At 37.2% G+C, this 25,915-nt stretch overlaps 1 protein-coding gene across 16 annotated transcripts in view; it reads left to right on the top strand.

Annotated features, from left to right (window-relative positions):
* The window catches only part of EYA4 (EYA transcriptional coactivator and phosphatase 4), a 344,532-nt gene that overhangs the window by 254,418 nt on the left and 64,199 nt on the right, over window positions 1-25,915 (top strand). For 8 of the 16 annotated variants that reach the window (XM_051854317.2, XM_070073543.1, XM_051854315.2 and 5 more), the window contains 2 exons: window positions 21,748-21,872; window positions 23,769-23,837. In XM_051854317.2, the coding sequence (XP_051710277.1) occupies window positions 21,748-21,872; window positions 23,769-23,837 (194 nt within the window). The remainder of the gene's footprint in view (window positions 1-21,747; window positions 21,873-23,768; window positions 23,838-25,915) is intronic. The other 8 variants (XM_070073546.1, XM_070073545.1, XM_070073549.1 and 5 more) reach the window with 1 other exon arrangement.

Raw genomic sequence — 25,915 nt, 5'->3', positions numbered from 1 at the left:
AGCTGTTTTCTTTTATTCTATAGAGTTGGCTGCTATTGGAAACGTTATAAAGAAAAGAATATGATTTATATGTTAGGTGTGTGTGATTTGAATGTTATACCCAACTGAGGGTTCAATAATTTACTTATCTGGGGATTAAAACAGAATATTTTCACTTTCTACTTCATTGCTTACTTTTATATTTAAATTCATATTTGCAGAAAATGCATGAAAACTTCTATTTTCAAGTACAACTTTTTATTCACATTTTAAAAGTATGGTGCCTGATGAATGGTAGGCATTAATTAAATACTATTAAATTATTCTGTTGTTCATATTTGAGGATGAAAAATATAGACTCTCTGTCAACCAAACTGTGAAATTCTTTATACTGGAGCCATATTTTTTATTTATCAGAGAAATGACTCTAAAAATAGTAAAACTGTGCCACAAAATATGAGCAATAATGAGCAGTTCAATAAAGTTTAGGTAGTTGGTTACAACTAGATAGGTCAATTGAAATTATCGGAAAATTATACATTCAGTAAGCTGAGTATTTGCTGTGTTTAATGCCCTGTTCTTGGTACTGTAGAACAGCAATGAATAAAACTCCCTGCTTTCATTGCATACACATTCTAGAAGGAGAAACAAGTACCAAAATTAATATATGTTATAATAGAGTTAATTATCTTGAAGAAGATGAAAGCAGTGTAAGGAGATAATAAACAATTATTGAGTGGAAGTGTTGCTGTTTTATATAAAGAGACCAGGAATGGATCTCTGAATAGTCAATGTTTTATCAAAAAAACATAAAACAAGAAAAACACAAATAACAAGACAAGGAGTTGGGCCAGGGGTACTGTGTTACAGGGACAGGGAGCAGCAATTTAGAGGCCCTACTCTTGAAGCACACTGGGCAAATTTAAAGAAGAGCAAATCAGGAGGAGAGATGGAATGGAGTAGATTAGGGCTTTGGAATAAGGAGAGGTTGCTTAAGAAATGAGATCAGAAAAAAGAGCATCGGTGTATCAGGGAGGAAGGAAAGCCTTAGGGAGCAGATAAGGAATTTGGGTATCACTCTAAGAAGGATGGGAAAGCTTTAGAGGGTTTAAAACAGAGGGCTAACTCAGTTGAGTTAGTGATCATTTAGATTGCAGTGGGGGAGATTTGCCCATTCTAGGGCAAGTGTAACATTGAGACAAAGTTGAAACAAGACAATATTGTTTTCATTAAGTATGTTTTAAAGTAAATATATCTTTCCAGAAGATTTGTTTTCACAATCTTGAAATCTATGCATAATTTTCTCATAGTATGTATTTCCTTCGTATTATGAGCTTACCAAAGCAAATTCACTTTATTTATTTATTTATTTATTTGGACAGGAAGAGTTAGACAGTGAGAGAGACAGAAAGGTCTTCCTTTTCCATTGGTTCACCACCCAAATGGCTGCTACAGCCAGTGCGCTACGCCAATCCGAAGCCAGGAGCCAGGTGCTTCCTCCTGGTCTCCCAAGTGGGTGCAGGGCCCAAGCACGTGGGCCATCTTCCACTGCCTTCCCGGGCCACAGCAGAGAGCTGGACTGGAAGAGGAGCAACCGGGACAGAATCCGGTGCCCCAACTGGGACTAGAACCTGGGGTGCCGGTGCTGCAGGCGGAGGATTAGCCAAGTGAGCCGTGGCACCGGCCACAAATTCACTTTAAATTCCATTTTTTCCAGGGAATTTTTGAAGTATCCTCAGATAAGGGGTGCCATTCACAGTTTTATAAATTTATGATGGTTCAAAAAAAAGCATAGCCATAAAACCATTGTTTTTCACTTTCAGTACAGTATTCAGTAAATTACATGAGACATTCAACCCTTTGTTGTAAAATAGATTTTGCATTACATGACTTGCCCAGCCATGGACTAATGTAATGTAAGTATTCTGAGCATATTCGAGTTAGGCTAAGAAAAGCTATGATATTTGGTAGATTAAATGCATTTTCAATTTATGGTGGTTTTTATCAGAATGGAGCCCTTATATAAAGGAACCAATAGATCTACTTTAATAAATATATAATGTTGATTTGCAGTTAGCACTGTGACTGGTCATATAGAAATAGTGCAGTTACCACTTCTTAATACTGTTCATGTGCTGTTACTCTTGTATTTGGCGAATTTTGCTTTAGAACAAGTGGAATGTGAAACTCAAGCTCCCTCTTCAGCACAGATGAATTAGCACAGGCTAATGCATATGGCATTTTATTGTAAAGAAAGAATTATATTGTAGGTATTTTTTGTCAAGCTTTTAGAAACTATTCAAGTGTTTTAAGTGCAGAACACTGTGTTTCCTCCATAAATGTTCATGTTTGGAAAGCAGTTAAGTTTATGCAATATTTGAAACCTATTTTGGCAGTGAAATGCAGGAGACATTGAGCTCTAGGCTGCTCTGGCCTGCACTGTGTAGTTTAAATAGCAGCTTATTTCAGAATTTGTAGGCTACCATGTGTATTTCCAGGCAGACATTACAAAATGATTTTATTTTATTTTTTTTAACTTTTATTTAATGAATATAAATTTCCAAAGTACGACTTATGGATTACAATGGCTTCCCCCCCCATACCGTCCCTCCCACCCACAACCCTCCCCTTTCCCACTCCCTCTCCCCTTCCATTCACATCAAGATTCATTTTCGATTATCTTAATATACAGAAGATCAGCTTAGTATACATTAAGTAAGGATTTCAACAGTTTGCTCCCACACAGAAACATAAAGTGAAAAATAATAGATGATTTTTTTTAAATGATGATGAAATCAGATCAGACCTATTGTCATGTTTAATCCCAGTGAGAGTCAAAATGATTTTATTTTGAAAATAAGTGAAAAATAAAGATTGCACATCGCACTAACAAAATGTTCAATTTGCTTAAAATTTTTCCAAGACCTTTTTAGTGAGGACCCACTATAGTGAATTATTCCATACCACCAGCATTTTCAAACCACCCATCATTTCCTAAGGGAACTTAAATACGGATGCATCAAATTCTCTGAAGTCGGTAATGCCTCCCACCTGGGAAAAAGACAGCTCTGTAATTGAATCCCAGCATATGCATTGTCATCCCTCCTGTCTGCCCCACCGGTGCTACAGCAAATTAAAAGATCCCCAAGGTTCTTCCTGCCTTCCAGCTGCCAGCCCGTAGTAGACAGGAGGGAGCCAGAAGGGACCAGGTGGAGCAGTTTTGAGTTGCACTGAACACACAGTGCAAAGAGATTGGCCATAACTTCTCAATTGAATATTTATACCAGCCTCATTTCTCATCTTGCTCTTTGGCACGGATCAGAGTGCTGAGCTTCTGCTGATTTCAAGGGTGCTGCATTGTGTGGATCTGCTCTGCAAACTATTACACCAGATGAGAAATGGGCCAGTGGTCCCTATCACTAAGATGGCTGTTGACTTTTTTTTGTGGAGACTATCATGTTATAGTGCCATGAGTAAGGGGCAGTGGGGGAGTTCCCAGTCATCTGGCGCTGCTGATCCATGAATGACATAGCTCCAAACAGCGCTTCCTGTGGAGAGGAGCACTAATTGCATATATCACAGGCCACACAATACTGGGGTGTGGGTGATGCCACGTTTTCGTCGTTTTTTCAGAGGTTTTATTTTTGTTTACTAAGGTCAGGCACTTATCACAGGGCTCTCTCATCACATTTCACTTTCTGATCCTTTGTGGCAGGTGCTAACTTCCTTGCACTCAAAGTGAATGGGTTGAGTAACCTCATAAAGATACAGAATGTCTTGGCAGAGAAAGGAAGGGAGTACAGAGTGCCAGTCTATGGAGGAGTCTTGGTGTTATTTACTGAGCCCAATAAACCCAAGAAGATATTTGGAAAACTATCTACAAACATCCATTAACTTTTTCAAGGTAGTAGATCATAGGCTTAAATTTACACTCCTTATTCCCAATCCATATTATGTAATAAGGCACATTCTTTATGCATGTCCATGGTCAGATTCGCCTAAAAGTTATTTTTCAATGACTTCTCCAAATGATATAATGAACTATAGAACAATGTACTTGTGAATTGCTGGTTCTAAAATGAAATCTTTAGATCATTAAATAAGTAATAGGGGCCCAGCATAAGTTCTCTAAGCTGATGGCATATCAGAACAACCTCCCAGCTTTTGTGATAGCAGTACCAGCAAGGAAGAAAAATACATGCACTAGACTCAGAGCACACAGAATTTAACAACATATATGTCAAAAGCTTTTTATACATCTATGAGTAAAAGACAGAAAAATAGACCAAGTGATTGTCCTAGCAATCATTCATCACTGTTCACAAGGAGTCCATATAAATCCTCAAGTATACCTCTAGTGCCGTCCTAGGCCCTGTCTTTGACACTGGCCTATTCAAAAATGTGTGTTATGAGGGCATTGGACATGCTAAGAATGTTCAGGCTTGATATGGCACTGGGAGAGTACACTGAACAGGACAATCAGAATCTAACTGCAGGGGCTTACACATTGGGTTCAGTGAAACAGAGTGGCATTTTGGAGGGTCCATGGAAAACTGTTCACTTTTAAGTTCCAAAGGCCAAGTGTAAGCATAATGACTGGGTGAAAACAGGGGTCTAAAGTACCACTTGGGTTAAAAATGTAAGGATTTTGTGAATGGTTTTCAACAAGATTGTAAAGTGTCCAAGAGCAAAGCTAATATATTCTTCAGACTACACTGACGAGTCTAGAGTGAGAGTTACAAGATCCCTGCTGTATTTTCTGCCACTAACTATGTCCCACAGTTTAAGAAGTGTCTTGAAATTTTCTCAGAAGAGAATATTAGGAAGGTAAAGGAGTTTGAAATGGCTTACATGGACCAAAGGGACTGGAGATGCCCAAATTTGGAAGACAGAGTCTCTTGGTCAGAATGGTCCTTGGATGGTTGATAGACTGTTACATGAATGAAGGTTTACACTTGACCTGTGTCAATGGGTGGATTTTCTTCTGCAACTTAAATTGGAGGGAAAGCAAGCATAGGAAAATTCCTGTTAACATAAGTTACCTGAAAATGAAACGGCTGGCCTCCTAAGAGAACAATTTTCTTGATAGCACACGTTTTCAGACTAACCAAGCATTTAGTATCAGTGTTATAGGTGTAATTGCTATAACAACTAACATTTATTAAGCATGTACTGTATACCAAACTCTGAATATGTTATGTGTGTAATCTTAGTTAATTCACATGATAGCCCTCCAGTAGGTAGTATTATCTCCAAATTTATTTTATTATTATTTTTTTGACAGGCAGAGTGGATAGTGAGAGAGAGAGAGACAGAGAGAAAGGTCTTCCTTCCATTGGTTCATCCCCCAAATGGCCACTATGGCCAGCGCGCTGCTGCCAGCGCACCACACCAATCTGAAGCCAAGAGCCAGGAGCTTCTCCTGGTCTCCCATGCGGGTGCAGGGCCCAAGCACTTGGGCCATCCTCCACTGCCTTCCCAGGCCACAGCAGAAAGCTGGACTGGAAGAGGAGCAACTGAGACAGAATCCGGCGCCCCCCATCTGGGACTAGAACCCAGGGTGCTGGCGCCGCAAGTGGAGGATTAGCATAGTGAGCCGCGGTGCCGGCGTATTTCCAATTTTAAGTCGAAGTTGCCATGATTGGTAAATGACAAAGATTGAGTTTAAAACTCGGGTTTTATTTGACAGTACAAAATTCTTAGCTAGCACTCAGCCTAAAGCATAACATGGCATTTTTCATCAGGATATTGAATGTTCCTTTAGAGCCTGAAGCTTAATCATGTACATTTTGTACCTGGCAATGCTTAATTCTTGTTAGTTCAACATTCTGATATTCAAAAATTCTCATTTATTCTATACAATATTGGATCCTTACTCTTAGAGGTTTTTTCCATAGGAAAAAAAAAGTTCTTGGTATAATTGAGAGCATTAAATGTTTTGATTGTGGTCTTATAGGCTTTACCCACTACTTGCTAGTGGAAAATAATTTCCTGCTTCATCAACCATGGTTTGTAACTGATCTGAAAGAAACTTGAGTCTTATACCATTCAAGTAATACTTGGAGACTCTGTTGGGTTTTTGTTTACTTCTTTGTTTTCCAATGAAGGAGAACTTTTGAAAGCCAAAATTTAGAGAAATGTTTTTGTTATCTTGAAATATTTATCCACATTTCCTGAAAGTGTGAGGGGTGGACATTTTTATCTGAAAAATGTGTTAGACTCATAGTAAAGAAATGGCTAGAATTGCAGTCTCAGGTCTAGAGCTGCAAGCCCTGGAAAGGCAGGACTGTAAAAGTGTCCAGAGAACAGTGTGTCCATGGCTTTATTTGCTGTTGCTCCAGGGCCTGAGGTCACCCTGGCAGATGGGTCACTTGCACTGCAAGCATTCATGCTGGCCTCAGGGACAAGCATGAGGTCACTGGCAAAACAGTAAGAACAACTCCCCTTGTTTGTGCCCAGCCCACCTTCCTAAATTTTAGTAAAGGTCTTTCTCCTCTTGTAGTTTCTCCCCTCTGCAAATGGCTTCAGTTCTGACCATGGGGAAGTAGATTGGTGAGGGTCTCCTTCTGGGACTCTCAGGATGATCAGTGACAAAGACATTGTGCTGCAGAGGGAAGCCACATCTTCCAGCCTTACCGCCTGTGGAGTACCTGGCTCAAGGCTGGGATTCTAACAAGGAGTTCTTGGGTGCTAACCTGAAATATGTTGACTTCAGATGATCTAGCCTCATTGCCTGATGTTTTGAAAGGCACATACTTTTTCCAGAAAAATGGAAACTGATGTTCCGTAGTGGCATATCCCGGTGTTTTTCACCTGATCCACCACATTGCTCTATTACTCCCCCCGACCCCACTGTGTCTTTTTGTGTCTATGTAGATCATCTCTCCTCTGGCCTCTTTCTTTCTCCGCCTCACACCCTTTCTACCTTCCTCTGTTTTTCTCTAACACACACACACACACACACACACACACAACCTCTCATTTGGGAGATCTCAAATTGCACATACACATAGGTATGAAAATTTCCACACATGTTTGCATGAGAGAACTAATCACTATCCCCCCAACAACACAAAACTCTCCCCTTATCCTATCAATAGCCTGAAAAATCTTTGAGGACATTAGAAGACATCCTAAAACTATCCCTAGAATAAAGAAAATGTACAAGCATTTTTTTTTCATTTCAGGATATTGAATGTTCCTTTAGAGCCTGAAGCTTAATCATGTACATTTTGTCCATGGCAATGCTTTATTCTTGTTAGTTCGACATTCTGATATTCAAAAATTCTCATTTATTCTATAAAATATTGGATCCTTACTCAAAGAATTAGACTACAATTGACTCTAAGTGACTCCAATCACTTCATGTGCATTTCTTTCTATTCTTGTTGTGTTAGTCATTCATCAGCATCCACTAAGTACACTGCACTATTCTAGGAGTAGGGAAAACAAACAGTGAACAAAATAGAAAATAATCCCTGCCCCAATGGAGCCTTATACTGTATTTATATGAATACAAACTGATGTTGTTCTTCCTATTTTTCATCTCAGAAGAACTGAGGTTTGTATTATATAGGAAAGGAAGCTATGAGCAAAGCAAATACTTGAATTTTTTCCTTGAAATATGGGAAAATATAAATTTACTAATTTGGTAGAATTTGAGAATATGGGAAATAGAACCATGCATACATGCTGTCCACTTTATGCAGAGAGGAAAAGCTGGCATTGAGTAGGTGTCTTTGAAAGTCTAGGATGCTTTCACATTTCTTGGGATGGGGACAACTGATGGAGACAGCCTATAAATAAACAGGGCAGTGACTCATTACCGGGTTCTGTGCAGGATGAATCATGGTTTCTGAGTTAGAGTAGACTCTAAAAAGTGCATGAACATAAGACTTACTCTCTTCCTTGGCTGAAGAAGACAATTTCAGACAGAAATAAATTCCAACTACACTACAGAAAAACTGCAGAAAAGACCCAAGAAAATATTTGCATGTATTTTGTAATTCTTCTTTTGTGTATCTGTGGTTTTGTGTTTATGGATAATTTCATTTTTTAAAATTTTGTCCAGATGGTGGCATTCACATGGCCTTATGGCATAAGAATCACTAAAAATGGGTTGAAATAGACATCTTGGGAAGAATTTAGAGTCACCTTTAAATATCATAATTTGGTAGAGTAGATTTGGCTGGTATTGAATTTTAGTAATTTTTGAAAACTGCTCACAATATTTTATTGCAAGATTATATTTCTTTGATTGTAGTTTCTATAAAGAAAGTCACTTAAAAATGGAAAATGTGCAATGTATGATAGAAATTGGAAACTGAGTTACGGCATCAGATAAACATGAATTGAACATGTGGTGCTGCTGCATTCTATGTGTGTGATTTTGGACATGCTGAGTATCATTTCTGAGTCTCAATTTTTTCATCTAGAAAAAGTGGGAAATGATATGCATGTCAATGTATTATTTTAAAGATTAAGAAGATAACATATATGAAGTATCAAGCATAAAATGTGTCACATAATATATGGCAATGATATGTCCTCAGTGATAACAGGTACCTGTTACTCATTTTGTACTATTTAACTCTAAGATCAATTTTATATTTTGGATGAATTAGGCTTAAAAATTTCATATTCAAATTAATTATAAAACATACAAAAGGATATATTACAGAAATATTCTTGCTGTATTCTGGGCAGCAATAATACATCTCTGTTTTTTAAAGGCTTCCTTAATTTAAGAAATATCAACCCACTTAAATGAAGAGTCATTATGCCCTTCAAACTGTGTATCTAAAGTATATGAAATTTCTTCCCTTTGTATAAATAAAAAATCAAAATTAATTTTTTTTTATTTTTTTATTTAGTAAATATAAATTTCCAAAGTACAGTTTATGGATTACAATGGCAACCCCCCCCATAATTTCCCTCCCACTCGTATCCCTCCCATCTCCCTCTCCCTCTCCCATTCCATTCACATCAAGATTCATTTTCAATTATCTTTATATACAGAAGATCGATTTAGTATATATTAAGATTTCATCAGTTTGCACCCACACAGAACATAAAGTGTAAAATACTGTTTCAGTACTAGTTATAGCATTACTTCACATTGGACAACACATTAAGGACAGATCACACATGAGAAGTAAGTACACAGTGACTCCTGTTGTTAACTTAACAATTTGACACTCTTGTTTATGGCGTCAGTAATCTCCCTAGGCTCTAGTCATGAGTTGCCAAGGCTATGGAAGCCTTTTGAGTTCGCTGACTTCGATCTTATTCCGACAGGGTCATAGTCAAAGTGGAAGCTCTCTCCTCCCTTCAGAGAAAAGTACCTCCTTCTTTAATGGCCCCGTTCTTTCCACTGGGATCTCACTTGCAGAGATCTTTCATTTAGTTGTGTCCCCCCCCCCCCACCCGAGTCTCTTGCCTTTCCATGCCTAAAATACTCTCATGGGCTCTTCAGCCAGATCCGAATGCCTTAAGGGCTAATTCTGAGGCCAGAGTGCTATTTAGGACATGTGCCATTCTACGAGTATACTGTGTATCCCGCTTCCCATGTTAGATCGTTCTCTCCCTTTTTGATTCTATCAGTTAGTATTTGCAGACACTAGTCTTGTTTGTGTGATCCCTTTGACTCTTAGACCTATCAGTGTGATCAATTGTGAACTGAACTTGATCACTTGGACTAGTGAGGTGGCATTGGTACATGCCACCTTGATGGGATTGCATTGGAATCCCCTGGCACATTTCTAACTCCACCATTTGGGGCAAGTCCGATAGAGCATGTCCCAAATTGTACATCTCCTCCCTCTCTTATTCCCACTCTTATATTTAACAGGGATCACTTTTCAGTTAAAATTTAAACACCTAAGAATAATTGTGTGTTAATTACAGAGTTCAACCAATAGTACTAGAACAAAACAAAAAAAATACTAAACTGGATAAAGTATTACATTGTACATCAACAGTCAGGACAAGGGCTGATCAAGTCATTGTTTCTCATAGTGTCCATTTCACTTCAACAGGTTTCCCCTTTGGTGCTCAGTTAGTTGTCGCTGATCAGGGAGAACATATGATATTTGTCCCGTTGGGACTGGCTTAATTCACTAAGCATAATGTTTTCCAGATTCCTCCATCTTGTTGCAAATGATTGGATTTCATTGTTTTTGACTGCTGTATAGTATTCTATAGAGTACATGTCCCATAATTTCTTTATCCAGTCTACTGTTGATGGGCATTTGGGTTGGTTCCAGGTCTTAGCTATTGTGAATTGAGCTGCAATAAACATTAGGGTGCAGACAGCTTTTTGTTTGCCAATTTAAATTCCTTTGGGTAAATTCCAAGGAGTGGGATGGCTGGGTTGAACGGTAGGGTTATCTTCAGGTTTCTGAGGAATCTCCAGATTGACTTCCATAGCAGCTTAACCAGTTTGCATTCCCACCAACAGTGGGTTAGTGTCCCTTTTTCCCCACATCCTCGCCAGCATCTGTTGTTGGTAGATTTCTGAATGTGAGCCGTTCTAACTGGGGTGAGGTGAAACCTCATTGTGGTTTTGATTTGCATTTCCCTGATTGCTAGTGATCTTGAAGAGTTTTTCATGTGTCTGTTGGCCATTTGGATTTCCTCTTTTGAAAAATGTCTATTGAGGTCCTTGGCCCATCTCTTAAGTGGGTTGTTTGTTTTGTTGTTGTGGAGTTTCTTGATTTCTTTGTAGATTCTGGTTATCAACCCTTTATCTGTTGCGTAGTTTGCAAGTATTTTTTCCCATTCTGTCGGTTGCCTTTGCCTCTTCACTCTCCTGACTGTTTCTTTTGCAGTACAGAAACTTCTCAATTTGATGCAATCCCAATAGTTAATTTTGGCTTTGACTGCCTGTGGCTCCAGGGTCTTTTCTAGGAAGTCTTTGCTGGTACCTGTATCTTGCAGGGTTTCTCCAATGCTCTCTAATAATTTGATGGTAGGCCGGCGCCGCGGCTCACTAGGCTAATCCTCCGCCTAGCGGCGCCGGCACACCGGGTTCTAGTCCCGGTCGGGGCGCCGGATTCTGTCCCGGTTGCCCCTCTTCCATGCCAGCTCTCTGCTGTGGCCAGGGAGTGCAGTGGAGGATGGCCCAGGTGCTTGGGCCCTGCACCCCATGGGAGACCAGGAAAAGCACCTGGCTCCTGGCTCCTGCCATCGGATCAGCGTGGTGTGCCGGCCACAGCGCGCTGGCCACGGTGGCCATTGGAGGGTGAACCAACAGCAAAAGAAGACCTTTCTCTCTGTCTCTCTCACTGTCCACTCTGCCTGTCAAAAAATTAAAAAAAAAATTGATGGTGTCAGGTCATAGATTTCAGTCTTTAATCCATGTTGAGTGAATTTTTATGTAAGGTGAAAGGTAGGGGTCTTGCTTCATGATTCTGCATGTGGAAATCCAATTTTCCTAGCGCCATTTATTGAATAGACTGTCCTTACTCCAGGGATTGGTTTTAGATCCTTGATCAAATATAAGTTGGTGTAGATGTTTGGATTGATTTCTGGTGTTTCAATTCTGTTCCATTGGTCTATCCATCTATTTTTGTACCAGTACCATGCTGTTTTAATAACAGCTGCCCTGTAGTATGTCCTGAAATCTGGTATTGTGATGCCTCTGGCTTTGTTTTTGTTGTACAAGATTGCTTTAGCTATTCGAGGTCTCCTGTGCCTCCATATGAATTTCAGCATCATTTTTTCCAGATCTGAGAAGCATGTCTTCGGTATTTTGTTTTGTATTGCATTGAATCTGTAAATTGCTTTTGGGAGAATGGACATTTTGATGATATTGATTCTTCCAATCCATGAGCATGGAAGATTTTTCCATTTTTTTTTTTGGTATCCTCTTCTATTTCTTTCTTTAAGGTTTTGTAATCATAGAGATCTTTAACGTCCTTGGTTAAGTTTATTCCAAGGTATTTGCTTGTTTTTGTAGCTATTGTGAATGGGATTGATCTTAGAAGTTCTCCCTCAGCCGTGGCATTGCCTGTGTATACAAAGGCTGTTGATTTTTGTGCATTGATTTTACATCCTGCTACTTTGCCAAACTCTTCTATGAGTTCCAATAGTCTCTTAGTAGAGTTCTTTGGATCCCCTAAGTAAAGAATCATATCATCTGCAAAGAGGGATGGTCCTTCCCAATTTGTATTCCTTTAATTTCTTTTCTTGCCTAATAGCTCTGGCTAAAACTATATTGAATAGCAGTGGTGAGAGTGGGCATCCCTGTCTGGTATCAGATCTCAGTGGAAATGCTTCCAAGTTTTCCCCATTCAATAGGATGTTGGCCGTGGGTTTTTCATAAATTGCTCTTTTTCTTTTAGACATATTTATTTTACCTTCCTTTTTGAAGGCTATATTTGCAGGAGGTCCATATTATTTCTAAGTTGGCATATTTGTTTTTCTCCAATCTTAATGACTCTTTCATCTTTTGGCTTGCATTGCATTGCATTAAAAAGGCTATGAAGTTATCTGGTTGCTTTTAACATTTTTGTGTGTGCAACCAATTTTCCCCATTTGATTGTGAAGTGCCTTGGTTTGGATTGTGTGTGTGCACATGGACACATGTGCGTATATATGTGTGATGTATCTTTCTGGGGCTTCATTGAGATGTTCATCAAATCTCTAAAACGTTAAGCCTTTATTTCTTTAAATATATTTTTCTGCACCCTTCTCTCCTTTCCTTCTGCTGCTTCACTTGCAGAGAAACTAAACTGATTTTGCCCCTCGGGACACAGAGGCACTGTGAATTCAGTATGAATCTTTGTTCATTTTAGTCTTTAGGTTGGATATTTTCTTTTGCTTTGTTTTCAGTTTTTTTCTTTTTTCATCTTTTCTTTTATAACATCATGTTACTAATTCCACCTGATAAAATTTTTCTTTTCGTAGTTTTCAGTTCTAGAAGTCTTACTTTAGTTATATCTTACTCTTCCCTCCTACTTATGTGCATACTTTCTCTTCATGATTAACTATATTTAAAAGTTTTATGTGGAGATGGGCATTTGGCACAGTGGTTAAGATGCTCCTGGGGACACTAACATCGTATATGTGAGTGCCTTGGATTCAAGTTCTGCCTTCACTTCCATTTCCAGCTTCCTGCTAATGTGCACCCTTGGGTGTGCTGATGTGTACCCTTGGATGCACATTAGCTCAAGTAATTAGGTCCCTGACACCTACATGGAGACCTGAATTGAATTGGAGGCTCCTGGATTTGGCCTGCCTCAGCCCCAGCCTTTGTGTTTGGGAGTGAGCCAGTAGATGGAAGATCTCTCTTTTTCTCTCTATCTCCCTCTCCCCTCCTCCATCCCTCCATCTGTCTCTGTTTCTCTGGGTCTCTCTGCCCTTTAGTAAATTCAAAACATTTTTTAAAAGTTTGATTTTAGTGGCATTTTTTGCTGATTCCACTACTTCTGTTGTTTAGGGTTATGTTGTTATTGTCTGATCTCTCTTTACTGGGTCACATTTTCTGGCTTCTTGAATGTCTATTAATTCTTGTCTGGATTATGGATTTTATATTATTGAGTGTTTGAGTTTTTTTTCCCTCTCTTTAAAATGTGTATCTTGTCCTGTTCATATCAGCTTGATGTTTTTGAACCTTTTTGTAAGCTTGTCCAGGGCACTCTGGATTAGACTACATTTGAGGAAAACTGTAGACCTATATTGAGGCTAGGTCTCCTTTGGGATTTCTGGTTGACTGCCAATATCATTCAGGCCTCATGTGACTTCTCAGAATTTTTCAGCTCACAGTTTGCTTCACTGTCTAGCCTCATAAGATGTTCTGGATTCCTGGAACTCCTTCTTCAGGCAGGTTTCCATTATGAGGTTATACATACTACAAATTCCACCCACCTCACCCTTTCCAGATTCCCATCTCTGTCTCATCAACTCAGTAAGACAAGATATTCTCTGCTTATATTGAGGTCTAATTGATGCCTTTAGGTGGAATTCTGATCAATAATTGCAGGGTTATTGTTGAAGGTTCCCCAAGACCATCTTCATTTCCAATGATTTGCCAGAAAGAGCTGCAAAAACAAAAGCTATCGGACCCATGTTTGTGATTTATTAGAGTTAAAGGATATAAATTAACATTATCAGAGGAAAAGTCACATACACCAGAGTCCAGGAGAAAGTAGGATTTAATTACCTGTTGTCTTCCTGGGAGAGTTGGAGAGACAGCAATTACTACTCTCAGTGATAACATGTGACAATACCTTCAGAGGATTGCCAACCAAGAAGCTGACCCAACACTTGATCTAGGGTTTCTATTTGGGGTCATTTACTTAAGATTATTGGACCACACACGTGGTTAAACTTCATTACCATCTTTATCCCAAAGCCCCCATCCAGAATTAACATTGTTAGTATCCACTACTGGCATGGCCCAAGGCCCCACGTAAACGAAGACACTCTTATAAGGCAAGTTTGCCAGGGCCTTGGAGATTAATTCCTAGGAGCTGGTCAAGGGACACAGCTTTTTTTGGAATGTTTAGGATTTGGACAATATATCAGTTTTTGTCTAAGAGCTAATCTCATTTATTATTTTTGTCTTGGGGACCAAGTCCTGTGCCATCAAAACAGTTGCTTCCAATATTTCTTTTTCCTGAGTTTGGTTGTTATAGTAGGAATAATCAAGACCCAGTTTTCTAGTTACTTTGTCAACAACAGAAATCATTGTCAAATAATTTTAAAATATATTTTATAAAGATGTTGCTTATTTCATTCTTACCACTTTGAACAATTGCGTTTTTGAATATATTTTGCAATGTGTATAATATATAGGAAAATGTACATAGTCCATTTGTATGTGGAAATGACCCATAAATGAATATGTAAACATATTTAAGATGCTTATTATTTTTATTCAATGAATGAACGCCAAAGTAACTTAAAAGCTGCCAAATTTGATGACAATTTACTAGCTTATTTTATATGAAAGGCACTATGGGAGTTCAAGGGTAAATGAAAAACATTCTTGCTTTGCTAGACCATATGATGATAAATTAAAATAGACTTAAAAGTATTGCAGAGGAATATCAAAATAAAAATTTTACAATAATGTGACAGTATGACCAGTAAAAGCATCATGGAGGAAGTCGCATTTTTAGCTATTTAAAAATTGCATAAGATGATTTATAGGAGCTATCATCACATGTGAAATGGTATGTACAAGCTAAGATTGTGAGGGGAATCATGGATCCTTTGAAACATAGATCATTTGTGGAACAGGAAGTGGTACATGAGGTGATTGCTTAAATGTGAATCTGAAAGTGTGGTGGAGTTTTCAGGGTTCAGTAAGCGCTTGTAATGTTATAGCATTGATAGTATTCAAAAAGAATTTTTTTTGAAATAATAATTGACTATTTCAGCTTAAATTCAGAGTCCCAGTATTTATTCTCCAGTTTTAGTCCTTCTAACATTCTCTCTGGAAACATTATCTTCCAAAATGCTTAAAGAAGCCTGCCAAAATTCAGTTTTTACAAGGTCAATGCAACCTATACATTCCATTCGTAAAAATTTCTGTTTTCTTGTATTGTATAAATACTGAACCTAAAAGTCATTCCAACTATAGTGTTACCGCGATGGTTTTTGAAGCAGAATGCTGAGTCTTCTGTAAATGTGAAGGTTTCCTACAAGTCTGCGTTTATTTCAAATAATGCTGTGAAAACACTGATACTATTAAAAATGGAAACAGCTTCATTGCTATTTCCATTTTATCTAATAAATACAGATGTATGAGAAATTAGCTGTAACTTCATTATTATTCCCCCTGTGTATCTTCTCCTGCAGTAAAGTTTTCTCTTATTTTCAGAATTTGACTGTGATGGGTTTAGCTGTGGTATTATTTTTACTTTTTTATTAAACTTGATATTCATTGTGCTTAATGATTTTTATGCTGGTGTTTTTCATCAGATTTAGAAAGATTTTGACCATTATTTATTTTAATATTATTATTAATAATTCTCTTTGTCCTGCTTTCTGATAATGTTCCACAGGTTATTTATACCTGATACTTTCCAATTTTTTGTCTCTCTGCTTCAGTTTGGAAAATTTTTCTTGGCCAACTTTAGATTGCAGATCAAATTTGCTGACCTTTTCTTTTGTAGTGTCCAATCTGCCATTAGGTTCACTCAAGTGTATTTTGTATTTAATGTATTTTAGTCTTCATTGTAGAAATTTCATTTGGTCCTTTTTGAAAGAGTTTCCATTTTTCTCCCAAATAGAGTATACCAGTGGGCTTTTAAAAGTTCATGGAAATGGGGAGACAGCACTGTGGTATAGCGGGTAAAGCTGCCGCCTGCAGTGCCAACATCCCATGTGGGCGCTGGTATGAGTCCTGGCTGCTCCACTTCCCATCCAGCTCTCTGCTATGGCCTGGGAAAGCAGTAGAAGATGGCCCAAGTCCTTGGGACCCCACACCTGCATGGGAGACCTGGAAGAAGCTCCTGGCTCCTGGCTTCTGATCAGCTCAGTTCTGGCCACTGTGGCTATTTGGGGAGTGGTCCAGCAGATGGAAGACCTCTCTCCCTCTCTCTGCCTCTGCCTCTCTGTAACTCTGCCTTTCAAATAAATAAATAAATACATCTTTTAAAAAAAAGTTCATGGAAATGTGCATTATTATTTTAATTCCATTCTCCATAAACTTTTTGAAACTCTTTTTTGAACTTTTTATTATATAGTTCCCATATTATATGCATATATCAATATGTGTATGGCCTGGCCGGTGCCGCGGCTCACTTGGCTAATCCTCTGCCTTTGGCATCAGCACCCCGGGTTCTAGTTCCTGTTGGGGCGCTGGATTCTGTCCCGGTTGCTCCTCGTCCAGTCTGGCTCTCTGCTGTGGCCGGGGAAGGCAGTGGAGGATGGCCCAAGTGCTTGGGCCCTGCACCCGCGTGGGAGACTAGGAGGAAACACCTGGCTCCTGGCCTTGGATCAGCGCAGCACGCCGGCTGTAGCGGCCATTTGGGGGGTGAACCAACGAAAAGAAGACCTTCCTCTCTTGTCTCTCTTCTCTCTCACTGTCTAACTCTGCCTGTCTAAAAAAAAATGTGTATGGCCTGTATAAGACCTGTATATATATGACATGTATATGTGTATATATGTTTGTACATACACATATGTACTGTGTGTTATGTGAATTTTTTCTTATAAGTTTTAAAAATATTCACATTGGTTTTTCAGTCTTCCTGATCGATGCCCAAAACTAGGTTGTATTTAGGTTTCCTCCTACTTACTGTGTTTTCTGTCTTCTAAGAGTCACACTTTCTTTTTTTTCTAAATTTTTTAAAAAATTTATTTGACAGGTAGAGTTATAGACAGTGAGAGAGACAGAGAGAAAGGACTTCCTTCCATTGGCTCACCCCCCAAATGAATGCCACCACCGTGAAGCCAGGAGCCAAGTGATTCTTCCTGGTCTCCCATGTGGGTGCAGGGGCCCAAGCACTTGGGCCATCCTCCACTGCCCTCCCAGGCCACAGCAGAGAGCTGGACTGGAAGAGGAGCAGGCGGGACTAGAACCGGCGGCATATGTGATACCAGTGCCTCAGGTGGAGGATTAACAAAGTGAACCACGGCGCCGGCCCCTCCTCTTTTTTAATGTTTCAAAATATTCATAGTTTTCTGAACAATGTGGGGCCAGTGCTGTAGTACAGTGGGTCAGGCTGCTGTCTGCAGTGCCAGTATCCCATACAGGCATCGAGCAAAGATGATCCACTTCCAATCTAACTCCTTTGTTAATGTTCCTAGGAATGCAGCAGAGGATGGCCCAAGTGCGTTGGGCCCCTGTACTCATGTGGGAGACCTCCTTCATCAGGAAATTAAGCTCCTGACTCCTGGCTCCTGGCTTTGGCCTGTCCCAGCCCTGGTCATTTAGGGAGTGAATCAGCAGATGGGAAATCTCTCTCTTCTCTTTCTGTCTCTCCCTTTCTTTCTGTAATCCCAACTTTCAAAAAATTTATAATGTTCTAAACAGTATGACTGTGTACATAATAATGACATTTTGGTTAACAGTGGAGTGCATATGAATCTATTGTTCTGTAGGGTTATATTGCCTAGTGACATGGTATTTGACTTAGTTTAAGTACACTCTATTATATTTGCCCAACAGGGAAACCACCCAATGATACATCTCTTAGAACTATCCCCACTGTTAGCAACACAGGACTGTTTATATGAGTAGAGAATGAAGAATATTACTTGTGTTTTTTTTTTTTCTCTCCTGAAGAGTTTAAGTTCTTTCTCTAGCAGTTAAGACAAGGATGTGGTCATTCAGTTACCTCCTAGAGTTGAGTTGAACTGGAGGTGAACTATCAATAGTCCAACTTCCAGCTTCCTCAGCAATCACTGTTTTGATATTTTGGCACTTGAACTGCAAAGATATTGAAATATTTCAGATGTTTTTGTTTAGTACTTGCAAGGGCCCTGTGTATGTAACTAGTGAATTCACTCATTAGTTTTTGTAGTTTGGGGAACTTTTAAAATGAATTTCCCAGAATTTTATAGATAAACAATTGTGTTATCAGTAAGTTTAAATATTTTTTCTTTCTGCACGTCACCTTTTTTATTTATTGACTTTTGTCTTATAGTGGCTAAGGTTGCCAGTGAAATATCAATGAGAAAATCAGACCTCTTTGCCTTGGTTCTGAAAGAATTCAATATATCATAATTAAATGCTATAGAAGCTATAGATTTCTCAAGAGTGGTTTTTATCAGATGGGGAAAATATTTCTGGTTTGCCAAGAATTTTTATCAAGAATGGATGATGGATATTGGCACATACTTTTTTGTACCCATGGAAATAATATTCTGTTAATATATTGAATTACATTGATTTCCAAATGTCAGGTCAATTTTGCATTTCTAGCATAAACCACACTCTGTCATGATATATTTTCTTTTTATTGCTAGATTTGATTTGACAGTATTTCATTAGGTTTTTTTCATGAATGTTTACGAGAAATAAAGATTCATAATTTTCTTTTTGAAATTATCTATGTCAGTTTGTGGGTCAGGGTAATTCTGCTCTCCTAAAAGGGAATGAAAAGCATTTCCTTTGATTTTTCCCTAAATTTGTAAAAGATTGTCATTACTTTTCACTAATGAGGTCATATGACCCTGCACTTTTCTTTTTTGAAAAATGCTTAATTATGAATTTATTTATTTAGGATTTTTTCAGATTTTCTGTTATAATTGGGTCAGGTTTTATAAGCTTCTCTTTCAAGCAATTCACTAGTTTTATCTGTTGAATTCATTGTCATACAATTGTTAATGATAGTCTATTATTATCATCTTAATATCATTATAATCTAGATCATTTTCTGAATTGATAAATTGTATTGTCCATAGAATTTCTATTTCAATTACTTCTGCTGTTTATTTTTCCCTTCTACATTTTACTTTCATTTACTTTTCCTTTTCTGGTTTCTTGAGGTGGAAACTTAGATAAAAGATTTTAAACCCTTATTCTGTTGTAGTATAACTACTTAAGGATACAAATTTATCTATAACCAGTACCTTATTTGCATACCACAGGTTTTGACTTTATGTGTTTTTGTTATCATTTTTTCTTAAGTATTATTTACATTTACTTGTGGTTTCTTTGAATATTTAGAAATATAATGTTTAATTTTCAACTATTGAGAATTATTTTATATATTATAGATTTATTTATATATCTATTATTTACATTATATATAATTGCCTTTGATTTCTAAATTGATTCACTATGGTCAGATACCTTATGTGTAACATTTCAATTTAAAATCTACCAATCTTGTAACCTAGCATATAATCCTTTTGTTGACCTTTGGTCACTGTGCACTTGAAAATATTATCTATTCTGTAATTACTCAGTGTCTTATAATTGTGAACTGTGATAATGATGCCAAAATTTATTTTTAAAATTTATTTTTATTCTATTTTTATCTATTGGTCATTATATAAAGCATGCTGTAAAACCTGCAATCATGATCACATGTATGTTTTATCTTTTAATCCTGTCAGCTTTACTTTATGTGTTTTGAACCCCTACATGTATATACATACAAGTTTAGGGTTGTTATAGCTAGATCACTTTCTAATTTCTTTCTTTTTAAAATCATTTATGTATTTATTTATTTAAAAGGGGAAGAGAGAGAGAGAGAGAAATCTCCCATTTGCTGGTTTACTCCCTAAATGCCTGCACAACTAGGGCTAAACCAGGCAAAGCTGACAACCAAGAACTCAATCCAGGTGTCCTATATGGGTGGCAGGGATCCAACTACTTGAGCCATCATCTGCTGCCCCCCCTTTACTCCCCTACATCAGCCAGTTGGTAGGTAAGGGCTGCCCCCAGAAAGGGTGTGATCTTTGGTGTAGTGGCCCTTTTACTTGAGAGCAAGTCCTAGAAAGGAGCTCAGTGGAGAGCTGACGTTAGTAACACTCCTGGCAGTGATAGGAATGAGCTCTTAAGTCCCAGGGCTGTATGCCTGGATGCTCCGTACCATCGGTGTGCTTCTCTGTAGATCCTTGATAGTTGGTGTTGGTTGTAGAAACAGTCTTTTTTTGTTTTTGCTTTTCATTGAAGTGTTGAGTCTTTTGATATTTAGTGTAATTATCAATATTTTTAGGTTTGAGTGTATCGTCTCACTGTGTATTTTCTATTTATCATATATGTTCTTTGTTTTTCTCATTTCTTAAGAATGAGTCAATTTTTTACATTTAATTTTTCTCTTGTATTTTTGTTATACCAATTGGTATTTTTCTTAGTAAAAATTAACAGTAAGGATTACTTTATGCACCCTAAATTTGTGTCTTATTCACATTCAACCTGGCACTACATGCAAAAATAGAAGAAAATTTGAAAAGTTTAATTTCATCCTACCATCTTTTGTGGTTTTGCTGTCATTTGTTTTACTTCCATACCATATTATAATGTAGTTGTTTCTTGCTTCGGTAGGCTGTTGCTTCTTTTGTATTTACCTGTGTACTTGTGTTTGGTATTCTCCATTCTTTCCTGTAGACCTGAGTTTCCATCTGGTATCCTTTCTGTCAGCTGAAGATCCTCCGTCAGTATTTTTTTGTAGCTCAGGTCATTAGTGACAAATTCACTCAATTTAAAAAATCTGGTATGGGTCCTTTCTTTAATGAAAACATGCATGGCCACTTTGGGATATTGTGAATTTTTTTCTTGTTATCTTTTCAGAAGAGGGCCAGTCAGCCTTTCAAGAATCCTAGTGTTGTTAGAATCTCATCTCTAGAACACTCCCTGACACAAACATGAAGTCAGAGGCTTCTGTTTCTGAATGGTTGCTAAAAGTGTTACAACTCCAGCTCTCAGGCCCAGGGCTCAGTTTTCAGCCCCCTTGGGTCAGCGAGGTCAGCTAGAAGCTTCTCTTCTGGTTTGGAGTTTATTTCTGGCTGGTGATTTTTCCTCATTGGCAGCAGGGATGTGAAATTTGAGGAGTTAAACATTTTTATTATTTCAGTATATTTTACAGCAGAATTCATGGAGGAGGGAGAGTATCCATAACAACATAAAACTGCCGTGATGGCAGAATCCTTCTTCTTTACTTCATTATATGGAATAGTTGTAGGACTACAAACACAAATTTTGAGGCCTAACTGTAAAAGCTTTTATTTTGTTTGTTTGTAGCTGCTGATTCCAGTTTTTATGATTGTGAGATCACACGTGTATAACAATGATATTTGTAATTTATTAATGAACAATTGCTGAAATATTTACGTTTGCTCTACTGCTTCCTGTTCTAACAGGTCTATGGAAATGCAGGACCTAGCAAGTCCGCACACTCTTGTTGGAGGTAGTGATGCTCCTGGTAGCTCCAAGCTGGACAAATCTAACCTCAGCAGCACCTCAGTCACAACAAATGGCACAGGAGGTAAGTGCATCCCCACACAGATACCCAGACTGATGTGCCAGTGTTTGCTTTCTCACATGTGAGGGACCTGTTAATAAACTGATATCGTTTTGTCAATAACATAATCAGCGTTATATCCAAGGAATGTATTGTTTAAACAGTATGTATTGTTGCACTGATTTGCTTGAAATTTTTGTTCCTCTGCTATAGCTGGAGAAAGTCAGAGGGAATAAATAGTTTTGAGTAACATTTTGAAGGCCTTTAATTAGGCTTCCTTTTGGTATTTACCGCCGTAAATGTTCCCAAAACATTAGAATTGTGGACAGACTGACATTACATGTACATGTTATATATACATATACACTTTGGTTTTATTTTGAATTATAAGAAGTTTACCTAAAAATTTTTATAAAAATGGTTTTTCTAAAAATCATTTTGTAAATACTTACCTACTCACATCTGCTGCATTTTATTTTCAAAGGGAATAATACTTAAGATTTGTTTATAAAATAATTTTATCTTTTCCAGATATTTTCTCATTTGATTAGCCCAAATTTTGCCAAAGCATGGGGCAACAATAAGTTATTATTTTAATGATTTTGCCTTGTTTTTTTTTATAAAATGCACCCAACTTATCAGAAATACACCCCCCCCCCCCCAATTTTTGTATCAGAATACAAGGGTACTTCTCAAAGTTCATGGGGAAATGGAATTAAAAGACAAGTTTTCAGGTAGGTGTTTGGCACACCAGTTAACATGCTGCTTGGGATGCACACATCTGTATCAGAATGTTGGGGTTCAAGTCCCAGCTTGGCTCATATTCCATTATCCTGTTAATGTGCACCCTGGGAGGCAGCAGTTGATGGCCAAGTAGTTGGGTCCCTGCCATCCATGTGGAAACCCAGACTGAGTTCCCAGCTGTGACTTCAACCTGGCCCACAGTAACTACTGTGGGCATTTGGGGAGTGAACCAGGGGAAGGGAGATCTATGTATCTATCTGCCTCTGTCTTAACTTTCAAATAACTTAAAAAAGAAGTAAAATTTTTTAAAGATAGGTTTTTATGGTGCAAAAAGATTTTTGATCCATGTATAGTTTTTAAATAACACCTATGTCCAAGAACTTTTTGTATGTTCCAGATATGCATGGATTTCAAAATGTTTTTGCACAAAATAAACTTACTTTTTAAAAAATAAACATATATTTTAATTCTGTTTCCATGAACTTTACAGATACCCTTATATGACCATATAAATGTATATATGTTATAGAAATTGAATTTTTAATTGTCCACAATCATTTTGAAGTATATGTCTAGTCAATTAGGTGAAATTTGTTTTAATTTACAAACTGTTCATATCACCAGATGTCAGCATTTGCCACATCATATTTTCTTTTGAATTTTAAATAAATATGAAATTGATACACCTCTTTCCATTTAATTTAATTTGTGCAGTCTAAAACTTTCTTTGTAAAGTTATGTGCATTGTAACTCACCTGTATTTAATAATATTTTACACCATACCCTTTGTAGATTAACATTTTCCTTGTTTATAATATTTATTTGTCTCTAAAATGCATCTTTAATTTCAGCTAATTAATTACAGAATTGCAAGTGTATATGAATATTTAGTGATGACTGGTGGAGTAGGAACATGTACATTTAAACCTTAAATTGTTTACAAGCAATAAGATTAAAAAACCCAAGCACTCTGGCATCAGAACTGAGGTTCACTAATTACTATGTACATATGTTTAACTGAACTAAAACAGACCTGATAAACTAAAATGTAAATGTCATACAATAAAATTATAGATTGGACTGGGAGGTCAGAAATGGGTGCAAGCATTGAAGATTAGTTCATGTACACTCAGCGGGCATTCAGACAATGAACTCTTATACTGTTCCTCTTCTCAGGGGACAACATGACTGTTTTAAATACAGCAGATTGGCTGCTGAGTTGCAACACCCCCTCTTCTGCAACAAGTATGAGCGATGATGGTACACTGCATGTGTTTGGGTGTGTGGATTTGCTCCTCTCTTTTGCTGCCTGTTGCTGTTCTATGTTTGCTTCCCTTCTCTGTGGTTAGTGCTTATTAAAAAAAGGAGAAATGGACATACCCTTCAGTTACTTGTTGGTAACAGTTAGCTATGGTTTTCTTATCAGTGGATATTCTAATCTTAGACTCCCTAGATTGGTAATATTCTTTCTTTAGATTTTTCATAATAGGTGCACACAATTGTTTGCTAGCTTCTTATTAGTTTATGGTGGCATTAATTCAGCCTAACAGTCATGTCCTTCAGAGTAGTGGAAGCAGAATGAGCACAGATACAAACTTAATCACCTTCACAACACACAGAATTTCGTAACTTACGAATCTTTTAGCATATCGTATAGATATTTACTAAGTTACAGACTTTGATGAATATTCCAGAGTACCTAAAGCAACATTAATAGCCAATATCCTTTGAAAATTATCATCAATGAAAGCTATATGCTTGAAATTATAAATTAAGTGTCTCTAAATCTTTGAATTATAGGTATCAACTATATTCATGCACACACATACAAACAGACTTTCTCATAAATCAAATGCTAATAATGCTTTCAAAATTCAAAAAAAGAAAACCATAAAACTATCACACAACTATGGAACCATGCAATTTTAGGATTAAAAAAGAAGAGCTCAGGCCTATCAGAAATAGGTATTATAAGCAAACATTTAGAACAAAGTGGGCTGGAACATGTTTCTCAGATTAGATTGGAATATATGACCAGTGAATAAAGGGCACTTGGTCATGCTCATTGCTTCTAGTTTTATAATTTTAGTTTTAAATGTTTTTCAAATTCACTCTTAAAAATATACTTTATTTTTTTATTTTATATATATACTGTTCACATATTGACAAAATTTAGTGACTAGGTTCTAACAATGGAAGCTTTTCTGGTAAAGAGCCAGATAGTAAGTAATTTTGGCTGGGCAAGATTTTGGTGGGCCATGGCATGTCTGTCTCATCTGTTCAGTTCTGTCTTCATGATGCAGAAGCAAGCAATTCATATGCGAATAACTGTGGCTATATTCTAATAAAACTTTATTTATGGGCCCTCGAGTTTAGATTTCATATAATTTTATGTGTCACAAAATTTTCTAATTTTTATTTTTTTAATATTTAGTATTTAAAAAGCATTCTGACTGCCTCATGTGGACTTGGGCTTCAGGGACTTTGGGTCCAGGGCACCAGGGATCTAGATCTTAGAACTATGTTTATTAGCTGTGTTACGTGGAACAAGTTATTAACCTCTCTGAGCCTTCATTTCTATAGGAAGATAATAACAATTCCCTGACATTCAAAGCTTTTGTCTTTAATAAGATAAGGTATACAAATTGCTTGCCAGTACTTTCTGTACACACCAGAATATCCTTCTTCCTTTAATTAATAATTCAACAATAATTAGGCAACAGTTTCACTTGATCTTAGCCAAAAGGCCAAGATGCGATAGGCAAGAGTTTCTTAAGGAAAATAAAAACGTGCATCATGTTAAAAGCCTCCCCAGTGTATGGTCAGATAGCAAATTCCTTTGTTTTTACCAGTGTATATGCTGGGCCAAGGAAGGCAAACTTTTAATAGTAAATGTTAGGTGCATTTTGATTATTAATAATATAGTCCTTGTGGCATATTGATATGAAATTTTAATGAGTCTTAACGACTTTTTATGTTAAATATTTATGAAACAACTAAGCATTTGTTGCATAATCTCTCCCATTGAGGATAAACTATTTCATTTTTAACTCTGGTTTTATTATTGGAATTAGGTCACTCTATAGAATACTTACAATAAAAAAAGCAAAAGTTAAAAATATATTTAATTAATGGATTTTCAAGATCTTTCCATTAACTTTGAGATATAAAAGATATAATTTTAATTAAAAGTTCTTTAGTAGTATAAATTGATACTGTCACTTGAAGATCCTATTATACCTTGGTGCTTGTTAAGTATGCTGCACTATTCCTTAAAGTGATTTAAAATGTTTCATCATCTTAATCCTAATTATATAATTTAA

The sequence above is a fragment of the Oryctolagus cuniculus genome, chromosome 5, assembly GCF_964237555.1.
Source record: "Oryctolagus cuniculus chromosome 5, mOryCun1.1, whole genome shotgun sequence".
Classification (NCBI taxonomy): domain Eukaryota; kingdom Metazoa; phylum Chordata; class Mammalia; order Lagomorpha; family Leporidae; genus Oryctolagus; species Oryctolagus cuniculus.
The sequence above is the reverse complement of the archived record's forward strand: the minus strand, read 5'-3'. Positions and strand labels throughout refer to the sequence as shown.